General features: G+C 43.8%; 1 protein-coding gene and 1 pseudogene across 1 annotated transcript; one reads left to right on the forward strand and one right to left on the reverse strand.

Moving 5' to 3' along the window:
* Positions 1-615: 615 nt before the first annotated feature.
* On the forward strand, positions 616-955 carry LOC140421715 (cytochrome c oxidase subunit 7C, mitochondrial pseudogene; annotated as a pseudogene).
* A 5797-nt stretch (positions 956-6752) lies between these two features.
* Positions 6753-15205, reverse strand: LOC140421687 (uncharacterized). Its single transcript, XM_072506488.1, has 2 exons — positions 15131-15205; positions 6753-12411 (listed from the first exon to the last, which is right to left on the reverse strand). The coding sequence occupies exon 2, from the start codon at positions 12043-12045 to the stop codon at positions 10750-10752; it is 1296 nt and encodes a 431-aa protein (XP_072362589.1). The 5' UTR covers positions 12046-12411; positions 15131-15205; the 3' UTR covers positions 6753-10749.
* Between the last annotated feature and the right edge of the window lie 165 nt (positions 15206-15370).

The following is a 15370-nucleotide window of genomic DNA, read 5'->3' on the forward strand; positions in this document are numbered from 1 at the left end:
ATGGCATAACTCTGAACTGGTATATACCATCTGGAGTTGCAAAAGCTGAAATTTCCTTCGCCCTTTCAGATAAAGGTACTTGACAGTAACCTTTCAGTAAATCCAATTTGGAAATAAAAGCAGATTGTCCCACTTTCTCAATGCAATCCTCCAAATGTGGGATAGGATAAGAGTCCGTTCTTGTAACTGCATTTACCTTTCTATAGTCCACACACAACCGTTGGGTACTATATTACTGAAGTGATGTCACAGAGGGGAGCTGAGTTCACTTCTGCTTTTGGTTTCAGTTTGATAAAGCAGCTTGGGTGTATCTGTGTGTTTCCAGAGAGCTGCAGGAAGAAAAGCAAGGTGCTGGAGCTGAAGTCAACCAAGCTGATATATCTCTGCCATCCAACAGAAACTATATATATTCTGTGACCTGGTTTGTTACTGTTTTGAAGGTTTGAAGCCTTTTGGATGTTTGAAGGAACATTTTGAGGGATTATTTAGTGTTGTATTATTTTCGGGGTTATCTTTGAAGTAAGGGGTGTTAAGGGATCCAATGTTTATTTGAAATATTAAGTTGAGTTCATGGAATAAACATTGTTTTGTGTCAAAAACTACGTGTCCGAATCGGAAGACATGTTGTTGACACGGACCATCCGTAACTTCAGCACTTCCTTGATCCGCAGGTCGCACTATGAGGAAGGCCCAGGAAAGAACTTGCCATTTTCTGTGGAGAACAAGTGGCGGCTGTTGGCAATGATGTCAGTATTCTTTGGCTCTGGCTTTGCTGCCCCATTTGTTTTAGTCTGGCACCAAATGCTCAAGAAATGAGACTACATTATTCAGTGGAACTCCATCTCAACTGTCATGTGATATCTGCTGAGCAGCTTAAATTGTCATGAGGGAATCTGCTGTTAATCTTTCCAGTGAGATGTTCTTGTAAATAAAATTATAACAAATTTTTAAAAAACCACGTGTCCATAATTGTAATGTCACACCTGGGGAACAAGCCGGGTGCTTCAAAAGCAACAATCCATTAAAGGGGGAGGTTGGTTGAACTCCATGATACATTTTGGGGTTCTGAAAACACCTCGCCCCTAACACTGAACAAAGCCCTCTAGAGATCACTTTGCTGATTTACTTTATTAGATTTCAAATGAATTGTGAAATGTAGAAATGTCCGCCCAGCAAATATCTCAGCGTGAAATGATTTCCTCTCATTCAATAATAACATCATTCTTATGTTCCTTCGGAAATCATCAAACACATTTAGTCAGTATTTGTTCCATTATTCAAAACTTGATATTATTTGATATTTATCTCATGTGAAATTGAGACTCTCTGAAATATACAACATTGAATTGCAAACATGACTGACGAAGAAAGTAAATCGAGTCACTGGGTAATACAAGTTCCCTTGTGTTCATCTGAGATTGGCCACAGTTAGTTTTTAAACACAATCAAATATCTTCACAGGTAGGAGATTAAAGAATGATATGTTTATTATATTTGACCCTCTTTGTTCTGGGTATGAAACATTCTGCAGCCTAAATCCCGTTCGTGAAAGGAGGGGTGACAGCAAATCCACACTGAGCCTGGATTTCCTCATCTCCCTGAGTGGCTTTTCCTGTTTCTCCACCACAAAGCCCGATTTTCAAAAAGGTGTTTCAGTTAAATCTCTGCCATTTCCTCTAATTCAGTTAGAGTATCATTTGTCTCTCTCTGTATGAGCACACATTACTATTGGATCTATTTCAGATGGTGATTAAAAATGTTAATCTACATCCATAAATCCATTAAATTCTGTTGTGCACTGAACACACAGCGAATGTCCGAACTGTGTCAAAATGGGATCATCTTTTTCTGATCTTTGCTTCTTCAATATTCACTACCTCCGACTTCTCTGAATGAAGTTTGAGGCCGAGATGAGACCAAATATATATCTAATATATGGGGTTCAGATGACATGCAGAAACAATCGCATGTTATCCAAACTTACCTCAAACTGAGTGGGAAATATTCGATGTTCCTGCCCAGTTTTGAACAGAGGACCTTTCGCGGGGTTAGATGAGCGTGATAACCACTACACTACAGAAACAGGCGGCAGCGGAGCAGCCAATGGACCTGTGCTATGTTCAACTGCAGTGTCTTGCTGCAGCTTCTGATGGTTAGGCTGAGAGGCCATCTCACTTATTACTCTCCTCCACATGTTTATTTCTAGCAACATTTTCATTACTTCCTGTTAGGGGATATTTTCTGATACTGGACTATGATATAAATTATAGGTGGCCCTGTAACTACATTTGTGCTCCACTATTACCTTTGAATAGTTCTGATGAGACAAAAGGTGCTCATTGGCTTCAATGCCTGTTTATAAGAGGCGATTTGTAGAATTAGTGTATACACAATGCTTGTAAATATCAGAAAGGACACAAAATGGCTGTTAGCTAATAAAGCAATACTAAAGACACAAAATGGCCGAACTAGCCACATTCCTGAACAATACGTTACATACTGTGTAAACTGCCTCATGAGAGCCAAGCGTGGGTACTTATAGGGAGTATCTCAACAGCTGCTGATAACAGCTTCACATAACAAGGAATGCAATATATGAAAAATGAAAATCGCTTATTGTCACAAGTAGGCTTCAAATGAAGTTACTGTGAAAAGCCCCTAGTCGCCACATTCCGGCGCCTGTTCGGGGAGGCTGTTACAGGAATTGAACCATGCTGCTGGCCTGCCTTGGTCTGCTTTCAAAGCCAGCGATTTAGCCCTGTGCTAAACAGCCCCTGTTACATCCATAACAGATCAAGGTCTCCAGCTGTGGACAGGACATATCCTTGTGTTAGTTTTGAACGACTTCTGAATTAAGTTAGGGGCGGGTAAGACAACACCCACTTTACCATATATGTGATAACTGGGATGCTAAGAAAATTGATTGACTGCATGTAATGAATGGTGACGCAAATATAGTTGATTGATTGCATGTAAATGAGAATACAACTAATTCCGCCCCTTGAATCTGTGTATTAACCCAATGCGAACCTGAGCTCAAGTGAGAAAGAGTATTGCGAGACTGCATAAGATCTTTCTCCCAGATCTGAAATAAGATTCTTTTCTTACTCAAACAGGCCTTCGTGTGAATATTTTCACCTCTAACACTTCCATTGACCTCTCTACTCTCACCATTGTCTCTCCCCCCCCCCCCCCCCACACACACACACACACCCACACCATTTGGGCAATCTGCTCCCTGTTCCTCATCTTCCTCTGACACACTGCTTACTTTTCTTCTGCCATTAACACATTCTAATCTCTTAACGAGCTACTATCAGCACCTTTCTTGGCCTTGTAAGAAGTCTCACAACACCAGGTTAACGTCCAACAGGTTTGTTTGGAGTCACTAGCTTTCGAAGCACAGCTCCTTCATCAGGTGAGTTTCTTAGCCTTGATCACCCCCATTTACATTCCCTTTTTCTTTCTGTCCAAGACATTTTAGTCATTCTCCACCTATTGCTGGCCCTCTATCCAGTCCCAATTCTCCACAAAACCTCTGCTCCCCACACCATCCACGCCCCCCCCCCCCACCCCACCCACAATAGTCTAAATTATGACCCTGTTTCCAGTTCTCCAGCTTTCTCCAAAGCTGTCACCCAGACTCGAAATGTCAGCTGCCACCTCTCTCCACAGAGGATGTCAGACCTGAGATTGTCTCGTATTTTCTGTTTTTGTTTCTGATTGAAGCATCCGCAGTAATTTGCTTTTATCTTACAATTAGACATGATTGAAACAGTTATTATGTTAATCTGCATTTGTCAATCCGTTATATACTGTTGTGGATGAATAAACTGCGAATAGCCGAACTGTCTTAAAGCAGGGAAATCTTTATCAGCTCATTGCTTCTGGAAAATTCAGTACTTCAGACTTTACTGAATCAATTTTTGTGGCTGATGTGAGACTAAATCTCCTATTCCTCAAACATACAAGATTCAGGTAATATTCAGGGACAAACAAATGTTGTGCAAAGTTTTCCTCAGACTAAATGAGAAGTATTTAATGCTTCTGGCAGTTTCGAACCAGGCACCTTTCACGTATTAGCCGATTGTGATATGAAAATGAAAATCGCTTATTGTCACGAGTAGGCTTCAATGAAGTTATGGTGAAAAGCCCCTAGTCGTCTGTTCGGGGAGGCTGGTACGGGAACCTCTATGCTACAGAAACAGCTGGCAGCACAGTACCCAATGGCCCTGTGCAATGTTCAACTGCACAGTCTTGCTGCAGCTTTCAATGGTTCGGCTGGGAGGCCAGGTCACTGACTACAAGAAGACAACTGTTTCTTTAAAACATTTGTCTCAACTTGTAAAACCAGAAGATATAGAACTTATATTGAACTTTAGCATTTGTTCAGCAAATATCTAATGGAACAATGCTCTCTGTTCAATCATTAATGCCTCATTCTTATCTTCCTGCAGAAGATTTCCACCAATTTTACTCAATATTTGTTTCATTATTCAGTGTTGAACATCAGTATATCTATTTGTTATATCTGACTTCATTTTGAATCGAATAGTTCTCGAGTCTTCACTCTGAGTAACTCTGAAAAATGCACCATGGAATTGCAAACATAACTCACCAAGAAAGCGTGGTCACTGGGTCAGACAAATCCCAGGAATCTTTGTTGAGATTGTAGCTATGATATGGAGGGGCCGGCGTTGGACTGGGGTGGGCACAGTAAGAAGTCTTACAACACCAGGTTAAAGTTCAACAGGTTTGTTTTGAATCACTAGTTTCCAGAGCGTCGCTCCTTCCTCTTCCTCTGAGGAAGGAGCTGTGCTCCGAAAGCTAGTGATTCTTAACAAACCTGTTTGACTTTAACCTGGTGTTGTAAGATCTTTACTTTGTTGAGATTGACCGCAGACAGCTTTTGAATAAAGTCAAATATCGTTATATGGAAGATAATTCCAAATTATGTGTTGCTTATATTTGACCCCTCTGTGTTTTGGTGTGAAACATTCTGAAGCCTAAATACCGTTCATGTATAAGAAAGGAGGGGTGACAGCAAATCCGCACTGAGCCTGGATTTCCTCATCTCCCTGAGTGGCTGTTCCTGTTTCTCCATCATTAAGGCCGAATCTTTCAAAAATGTGGTTCAGTTAAATCTCTAATTCAGTGACAGTATCGTTTATGTCTATATGAGCATACATTACAAGTAGATATGTTTTGTACAGTTATTAAAATGTTAATCTGCGTCTACAAAGCCGTTAAATTCTTTTGTGAACTGAGCAAACTGCCAAGATCCGCACTTTGTTTTTTCATGTACGGAACGATCTGTCTGGACTGTACGCAGAACAATACTTTTCACTGTACCTCGGTACACGTGACAATAAATCAAACCAATCAAAGAGACAGTTTCGTACTAGTCTACAAATTGAACAGTGAGCCTTCTTAAACCTCATTAATTCATTAAAAAAAAATTTAGAGTACCCAATTCATTTTTTCCAATTAAGGGGCAATTTAGTGTAGCCAATCCACTAGCCTGCACATCTTTGGGTTGTGGGGGCAAAACCCATGCAAGCACGGGGAGAATGTGCAAACTCCACATGGACAGTGACCCAGAGCCGGGATCGAACCTGGGACCTCGACGCCATGAGCCACCGTGCTGCCCAACCTTATTCATTCATGGGAGGTGGGTGTCACTGGCTGCTCCAGCATTTACTGCTCATTCCAATTGCCCTTGAACTGCATGTCTTGCGAGGCTATTTCAGAGGGCACTTACAAATAAACCACAACATTGCTGTGGATCTGGAGTCACGTGTAGGCCAAGTCTCGTAAGGAGAGCAGATTTCCTAAAGGACATTAGTGAACCAGATGGGTTTTTACAACAATTATAGAACATACAATTTACAGTGCTGAAGGAGCCCATTCAGCCCATCGAGTCTGCACCGGCCCTTTTGGAAAGAGCACCCTGTCTAGGCCCACACTCCCACCCTATCACCGTAACCCCACCCAATCTTTTTGGACACAAAGGGCAATTTAGCTTGGCCAATCCACCTGACCTGCATGTTTGGACTGTGGGAAGAAACCGGACCACCCGGAGGAAACCCACGGAGACACGGGGAGAACGTGCAGACTCCGCAGACAGTGACCCAAGCCGGGAATCGAACCTGGGACATTGGAGCTGTGAAGCAACTTTGCTACCGTGCCCCCCTATCGACAGTGTCAACATTAGACTTTTAATTCAAGACTTTTATTGAATTTCAATTTCAATATCTGTCATAGGCAAATTCGATCCCAGATCCCGAGAGCATTAACCTGGGTCTCTGGATTACTAGCCCAGTAACAATTCCATTCCACCACTGCCTATTCCACATACACTTGGCAGAATACGACATCTAGTGTTGTGTTCTGTGATCTTGTCTACAGAACAGCTGGTGACGTAGCCAGAACAATGATTTATTAATGTACACGTGGTAATGCTATACAGATCAAGTTATCACAGAGTCACGTTAGACTCTCTTGGAACTACCCTGATATGCGACTGTCCTCATGTACGCCTTACAACCTTCTGCTGGTAGCCGGATGTTCCCTGATTGATGTCTGACACCACCTGGTGGGAGGTCACACTGCTGAGTACATGTAATATTATCTACAGGCTTATCACCACATATAGTAACTTGGCAAAATTATAGTCATTTATTTTTCAAACAAATTCTGATAGCTCTGCAGTTTCTGGCAACATTTTGGTTGATAGTGTTATTTTTTTAAACTAAAGATCTCGTCTTTATAATATCATTACCTAATACACCAATTCACCAATGATAATCAATGTTCACTACTGAATAATCATGAATTTAATTAATTTTTTTTGCTATGAAATCGATACATAGTTAATATAGAAAAGGTACAGAAGGTGAAATGGCTGCAGGAAGCTACATGTTAGAGGTATAAAAGGGCTTCCTTGACCTTGTTACTAATGAGTGAATACACGACGAAAATAACAATTTTAAAACTAAATGTGATCACACATGCGCACTTACAGCTTCCTACATTACAACAGTGAATATGTTTCAAAAGTACTCCATTGGCTTTCAAACACTTTAAGAGGTCCAGGCATCGTGAGAGGTTTATAGAAATGTACATTTGTTCTAATTGTTTGCAAATTAGGATATATTACACTCAGTGTCCTCACCAAAACCATTGATAAACATTGAGTCTAAATTTTGTGTAATAACCACGTCACTGACACCATTTTAAATACTGTGAACCTCCAGATATACCATATCCACAAAAATACAGCCAGTTGTTGTGGTTTGCAATGCACTGTCTATAAATGGTGCTAGAATCTCATTGGGCTGTAACTTCCAAAGGGAATTTGATGCATTCCGAAAAATAAAATAAAATAGTTGAATTGTGGGATTAAATGGGTCCCTGTAATAGCTAGCATGGGCCAAATAGGCTCCTCTGTGCTCTAAGAGCCATGTGTACATGTAAAGGGAGTGGTAACAACCTGGAACCTACTGCCTATGAGGGTAGGAGATGCAGAGATGACAGAAGGATTTCAATCGGAAATTGGACAGGTACTGAGAGAAATAAACCGACAGGGATTCGGGGATAGAACGGGGCAATGGACAGACTGGCTTCCTCCACAGGGAGCCGACACGGTCCCAAAGGGCTGAATGGCCTCATTCCCCACCCTCCAGATGCTGTGATCTCAGGGGAGAAATTCAGCTGCTCCAGTCACTCCAACTAACTGGAGTCCCTCATCTCTGGTGCCATTCTTGTTAATGTCCGCTACACTGTCTCTACGAACTTCACATCTTTCCTAAAGTGTGGGGCCCCTATATAGGGTTCCATTCCAGAGGGATAGAATTGAAAAGCACGGATGAAATGTCCAACTTGTTTAGAACCAGGGTGAGGCTATACTGGGAGCTCTGTCAACATTGGTGATCTCCATTTAGAAAAAGGAAATAGAGGCACTGGAGAAGGTGCAACAAAGATTCATAAAATACAGAACTGAGAGCATTTAACACTCAGGAAAGGCTGGGGCTGCTTTTTCTGGAAAAGAGAAGACCGATGGGTGACCTGATGGAATCTTTAAGATTATGAAGGGATTCAATAATCCAATAGGAATTTCAGTAGACACCTCTTTACCCTCGAGTGGTGAGAATGTGGAACTCACTACCACAGCGAGTGGTTGAGGTGAACAGCATGAATACATTGAACGGAAAGATAGATCCATACATGAGGGAGAAAGAAATAGAGGGAGATGCTGATGGGGGAGATGTAGAGGGATGGGTGGAGGATCATGTGGAGCATAAATACTGACACAGACCATGGCTAACCTCAGCCAGTATGGGAATTTAACCTGTGCTGTTGGTGTCACTCAGCACGAACCAGCCATCCAGCCAACTGAGCGAACCTATCCCAGTGTAAAACTGCAATAATTCCTTAAATATTGGTGATTGCCTGACTCCCACTATACTATTTAATGTAGTTTCCCAGTGCACCTCAGACAACTTGCCCCGCATACTCTGATAGCTTCCTTCTGTGAGAAGCTCCATGATAAATTAAACAAAAGAACCATGGAACCACCAGAGCCTATCTTCATGGCAATAGGCATGATTTTGGCGGTTTCCAAACAGAAATGGTTATAAAACATCTTCTAACCTCCAAACCCCCTTTCACTTTTTAATCCTTGTGAAATGTGCAACCAGATATTCACAAGAAGGCTCAGAGAGAATCAGCCCACTGGAGGCAAAGTCGTGAGACCGGCCAGTCCAGCAGAAAGAAACCCTCTGACCATCCCCATTGACCAACAGAATGAACAAAATGCAGTCCTGGATGTCATTGAGAACAGAAACAAGAACAGCAGAATCCAATCCCTGTAATCAGTTGTGAACCTATTGGTGTCTCAGAAAGTGCGATAAATTACAAAATCCCTTCACACATTGAGAGCAGGTGAACGGCCTCTCCCCAGTATGAACTCCCTGGTGTGACTGCAGACGGCATAACCGAGTGAATCACGCAAAGAGACGTAAACCGGTGTGAGATAATCGGGATTATTCAGACATGGCTGCAGGATGACCAGGCATGGGAATTGAATATATTCAGTATTGAGGAAGGACAGACAAAAAGGAAAAGGCAGTGGAGTGGCAGTGCTGGTTAAAGAGGAAATTAATGCAATAGTGAGGAAGGATATTAGCTCCGACAATGTGTAATCTGTATGGGTAGAGCTGAGAAACACCAAGGGGCAAAATAGTTAGTGGGCGTCGTATACAGACCCCAAACTGCAGTGGTGATGTTGGGAATGGCATAAAACAGGAAATTAGGCTGATTGTAAAAGTTTCTATAGGAATGTGAAGAGAAAAAGATTGGTGAAGACAAATATAGGTTCCTTAGTCAGAAACAGGGGAATGTATAATAGGGGACAAAGAAATGGGTGAGCAAATAAATACATAATTTGGTTCTGTCTTCACAAATCAGATGCCAGAAATGTTGGGGACGCAGGATTTAGTGAGAGGGAGGAACTGGAGGAGATCAATATTAGTAGAGAAATGGTGTTGGGGAAATTGATGGGATTGAAGGTTGATAAATACCCAGGGCTTGATAATCTGCATCCCAAAGTACTTAAAGAACTGGCTCTAGAAATAGTGGATGCATTGGTGCTCATCTTCCAGGATTCTATAGACTCTGGAATAGTTCCTGCAGATTGGAGGGTGGTTTATATAACTCACTATTTAAAAAGGAAGAGAGAGAAAACAGGGAATTATAGACCAGTAAGCCTGACATCGGCAGTGGGGAGTTTTAGAATCCATGATCAGCATGGATCTATGAAGGGGAAACCATGCTTGACAAATCCACTGGAATTCTTCGAGGGTGTAACTGGTAGAGTTAACGAGGGGGAGCCGGTGGATGTGGTATATTTGGACTTTCAGATAGCTTTTGACAAAGTCCTGCATAAGAGATTAGTGTGTAAAGTTAAAGCACATGGGATTAGGGGTAGTGTATTGAGATGGATAAAAAACTGGTTGGCAGACAGGAAAGAAAGAGTAGGAATCAATGGGTCTTTTCCAAATTGGCAGGCAGCGACTAGTGGGGTACCGCAGGGATTGGTGCTAGGACCTCAGATATTCACAAGATATATTAATGATTTTTCTTTTTAAATTTAAGCACCCAACTTTTTTTTCCAATTAAGGGGCAATTTATCGTGGCCAATTCACCTACCGTGCACATCTTTGGGTTATGGGGGTGAGACCCGCGCACCGAAGGTTGACCAGACTGATTCCTGGGATGGTGGAACTGACGTATAAGAGATTGAATCAGTTAGGATTGTATTCACTGGAGTTCAGAAGAATGGGGGAATTGCATAGAAACCTATAATATTCGAATAGGACTTGACAGGGTAGATGTGGGAAAGATTTTCCCGATGGTGGGAGTGTACAGAACCAGAGGCCGCAGTCTGAGGATACGGGGTAGACCATTTAGGTCAGAGATGAGGAGTAATTTCTTCAACCAGAGAGTGGTGAGTCAGTGGAATTTGTTACCACAGGAAATAGTTGAGGCCAATAAATTGAATGTTTTCAAGAAGCAGTTAGATATAGCACTTAGAGCGAAGGGGATCAAAGGATATGGAGGGGAAAGCGGGATTAAGCTATTGAGTTGGATGATAAGCCATGATCATAATGAATGGCGGAGCAGGCGCAAAGGGCCAAATGGTCTCATCCTGCTCCTATTTTCTATGTTTCGATGTAATCCCTTCCCACACTAAGAGCAGGTGAATGGCCTCTCCCCAGTGTGAACTCGCTGGTGTCTCTGCAGACTGGATAACTGTGTGAATCCATTGCCACAGAGGGAGCAGGTGAATGGCTTCCCTCCAGTGTGAACTCGCTGATGTTGCTGCAGGGCGGAAGAATCAAGAAATCCCTTCCCACACTGAGTGCAGGTGAATGACGTCTCCCCAATGTGAATTTGCTGATGGCTTTGCAGACTGGATAATCTAGTGAATCCCTTCCCACACTGGGAGCAGGTGAATGGCCTCTCCCCAGTGTGAACTCGCTGATGGTTCCGCAGGATGGATGAAGCTCGGAATCTCTGCCCACACTGGGCGCAGGTAAATGGCTTCTCCCCAGTGTGAACTCGCTGGTGTGTCTGCAGGCTGGATGACTGAGTGAATCCCTTCCCACACTGAGAGCAGGTGAAAGGGCGCTCACCAGTGTGAACTCGCTGATGGATCTGCAGGTTGGTTAAATCACGGAATCCCTTCCCACACTGAGAGCAGGTGAATGGCCTCTCCCCAGTGTGAACTCGCTGGTGTGTCTGCAGGATGGACAACTGAGTAAATCCATTCCCACAGTGAGAGCAGGTGAACGGCCTCTCCCCAGTGTGAACTCGTTGATGTCTCTGCAGCGTGGATAAATCACTGAATCCCTTCCCACACTGAGAGCAGGTGAATGGCCTCTCCCCAGTGTGAACTTGCTGATGTCTCTGCAGGGTGAATGAATCAATGAATCCCTTCCCACACTGAGAGCAGGTGAATGGCCTCTCTCCAGTGTGAACTCGCTGGTGTTTCCGCAGAGTGGATGAATCAAAAAATCCCTTCCCACACTGAGAACAGGTGAATGGTCTGTCCCTAGTGTGAACTCGCTGGTGTGACTGCAGGTTGGATAAAGTATGGAATCCCTTCCCACACAGAGAGCAGGTGAATTGCCTCTCCCCAGTATGAATTTGCTGATGTCTCCGCAGGTTGGATAAAGCACGAAATCTCTGCCCACAGTGAGAGCAGGTGAATGGCTTCTCCCCAGTGTGAACTTGCTGATGTGTCTGCAGGCTGGATAAATCAATTAATCCCTTCCCACACTGAGAGCAGGTGAATGGTTTCTCCCTAATGTGTACTCGCTGGTGTGCCTGCAGGTTCGATGACCGAGTGAATCCCTGTCCACACTGAGGGCAGGTGAACGGCCTCTCCCCAGTGTGACTGCGTCGATGAGTTTCCAGCTCAGATGGGAATCTGTATCCCTTCCCACAGTCAGCACATTTCCACGGTTTCTCCATGTTTTGCATCTCTTCGTGTCTCTCAAGATTGGATAATCAGTGGAAGTCTTGTCTACACACAGAACATGTGCACTGTCTCTCCTCACTGTGAATCTTGTGATGTTTTTTCAGGCTGTGTAATAGTTGAAACTCTTTCCACAGTCGGTTCACTGGAACTCTCTCACTCGGGTGTGTGTCTTGTGGGTCTCGGTGCTTTTCCAGTCACACTCACGTGTAAAATACTTTTGAAGCCGACAGATCGGACAAACATTTCTCCTTCTCGCTGATGATATTCAGAGCCCGATGATATTCAGATCAGAAGGAATCGTTTGAGTTTGTCATGAGTTGGATGTGATGTTTGAGATTTCTGTCTGCAATTCCTCCTCTTCCAATATCCTTTAAAAACAATTTATAAAAGTTATCATTGTTGGCACAGGATAGAAATTCGGAGCAGACAATTCTAGTTCCGGTGGAACATTATTTCCTCTCTTGTGTTTGTGCTTCTGGGTTAGAACATAGAACATAAAGTGCAGAAGGCCATTTGGCCCATCGAGTCTGCATTGACCCATTTAAGCCCTCACTTCCACCCTATCCCCATAACTCAATAACCCCTCCTAACCTTTTTGGACACAAAGGGTAATTTAGCATGGCCAATCCACCTAATGTGCACGTCTTTGGACTGTAGGAGGAAACCCACGGAGACTCGGGGAGTACGTGCAGACTCCGCACAGACAGTGACCCAGAGGGGAATTGAACCTGGGACCCTGGCACTGTGAAGCCACAATGCTATCCATTTGTGTTACCGTGCTGCCCGTTGCTGTAGAATAAAGGAGGCAAGAGCTCTACTTCTCCACAAACACCTTTGTTTCTTTGATCCAACTTTACACACAAATCTCCAGGAACAAATAGTGCCACCTGTAACCCCTTTATGTCTCAGTGACTTCTACTGGATAATTGACATCAAATTAGTATTTAATTGGAAAGTCCATTCCTAACATCTTGTTCGCTAAAGTCTGTAAATCTCCACCCCACACTCTCCCTCCATTCTCACTCTGCTGTATCTAATGCTCACCCTCCCAATTCTCCTGAAGGTGCTGAGTCTTGTTGATTGACAGGTCCAAGCTCAGCTCACTGCTTCCTGACCAGGACACAGAGATTAGAATAGGAGCAAGAGTAGGCCATTCGGCCCACCGAGTCTGCTCAACCATTCAATGAGATCCTTGGCCGATCTACCTCAGCACCATTTCCCACCGATCCCCATATCCCTCGATATCTTCAATATCTAGAAGCCTATCAATATTTGTCTTGAACATACTTGATGACTGAGGCTCCACATTCCTCTAGAGAATTCCACAGCTTCACCAGATCCACATTTATATTGGAATATAAAAGCAGGGATGTACTTCTGAAGCTTTATAAAGCATTAGTTAGGCCCCATTTAGAATACTGTGAGGAGTTCTGGGCCCCACACCTCAGGAAGGACATACTGGCACTGGAGCGGGTCCAGCGGAGATTCACACGGATGATCCCAGGAATGGTAGGCCTAACATACGATGAACCTTTGAGGATCCTGGGATTATATTCATTGGAGTTTAGGAGGTTGAGGGGAGATCTAATAGAAACTTACAAGATAATGAATGGCTTAGATAGGGTGGATGTAGGGAAGTTGTTTCCATTAGCAGGGGAGACTAGGACCCGGGGGCACAGCCTTAGAATAAAAGGGAGTCACTTTAGAACAGAGATGAGGAGAAATGTCTTCAGCCAGAGAGTGGTGGGTCTGTGGAATTCATTGCCACAGAGGGTGGTGGAGGCCGGGACGTTGACTGTCTTTAAGACAGAAGTTGATAAATTCTTGATTTCTCGAGGAATTAAGGGCTATGGAGAGAGAGCAGGTAAATGGAGTTGAAATCAGCCATGATTGAATGGTGGAGTGGACTCGATGGGCCGAATGGCCTTACTTCCGCTCCTATGTCTTATGGTCTTATCCTCGAGTGAAGAGATCCCTCCTCATCTCAGCTTTCACTCTATTTTCCTACCTGTTCCCCATAACCCTTAACTCCATTATCATTAAAACATTTCTGTCAAACTTGTGCTTCAATATATTCAATGACTCCCAGATACAACTGATCTCTGTGGAAGAGAAATCCAAAGACTAACAACGCTCTGAGGGAGGAGATGACTGGAAATCTATAACGTAGCTACAGTCTTATTTTACAAAGCGAGAAATAAAAAGTTGTTTACTTTATTACAGAACGATAAATAATATCTAATCTGTACCATGTAACAACACGAGCCATATCTCTTTCCATTATTAATTTACTGTCCCCTGAAATGTCAGCCATCTCCTGGGGAACCCACCCCTTTAATTGCGAACATGAGAAAAGAGACAATCCTTTTTTAAAATAAATTTCGAGTGACCAATTATTTTTTCCCAATTAAGGTGCAATTTAGCATGGCCAATCCACCTACGCTGCACATCTTTGGGTTGTGGAGGTGAGACCTACACAGATACGGGAAGAATGTGCAAACTCCACAAAGTGACCCGGGGCCAGCATCGATACCAAATCCTCAGTGCCATAGGTAACACCGCTGAGCACTGTGCCACCGTGCTGCCCCTAGGGTTGTGTTTCTGACATGGGTCTTTGTGTGACTGAACAGAGCTGCACATGGAGTCAGACATCTGTTGAGTTAGTGGGATCCAGAGAGCAGAATTTGCTTGTTTCGTTACTTCTCTTTGCTCCTCTGATCAGCAATTAGATATCTGGGTCTGTGCAAACCGGCGTAATGGGAGGTCAAGTTCCCAGGACAAAGGGTAATGCAATTTGCTGGCCAAGTTGTCTCCATTCTGAGCAATGTGGAATGAGCTTCCCCCAGTAATTGAAAATGTTGCCCCTAACAAACATGGCGGCCGCACATGCGCTCTACTGCACATTGTCCCGAGTAAAGATGGCGGTCGTCATCCCGAACCGATCACTGCATCCTCCCGGCCCCGCTCTGTGAAACGGGAGAACTAGGAAGTGATTTTTCCGGGTATGGGCTTGCACAACATGTTTAGAAAACTTTTCCACCCACCAGCCAGATCCATCGCTCCCGCGTTCCAGAATATTCCTCTTACCCTTTGTGGATCCGAAATAAAAGCTTCTCTCCATCGCCATCACCTGCACTGCGCATGCTTCAGTCGAAGTCCCACCCACCCTCATTCACTCCGATTGCTTGGAGGACCATCCACTCCCGCATGGTCCTCCAGCCCCGCCCCCTCTTTCTATTGGTCCGGAGCTGTCGTCAGTCACTCCCCGGGCATTGTGATGTGGGGCATGCGCAGTGCGGCTCATGTCCACGGACTGACGTTTGTTTG

The sequence above is a fragment of the Scyliorhinus torazame genome, chromosome 5 (genome assembly GCF_047496885.1).
Source record: "Scyliorhinus torazame isolate Kashiwa2021f chromosome 5, sScyTor2.1, whole genome shotgun sequence".
NCBI classification, from domain to species: Eukaryota; Metazoa; Chordata; class Chondrichthyes; order Carcharhiniformes; family Scyliorhinidae; genus Scyliorhinus; species Scyliorhinus torazame.

Bases quoted from the DNA above. Each gene is read 5' to 3' on its own strand.
- LOC140421687 (XM_072506488.1), bottom strand. From the start codon at position 12,045: ATGCAAAACATGGAGAAACCGTGGAAATGTGCTGACTGTGGGAAGGGA.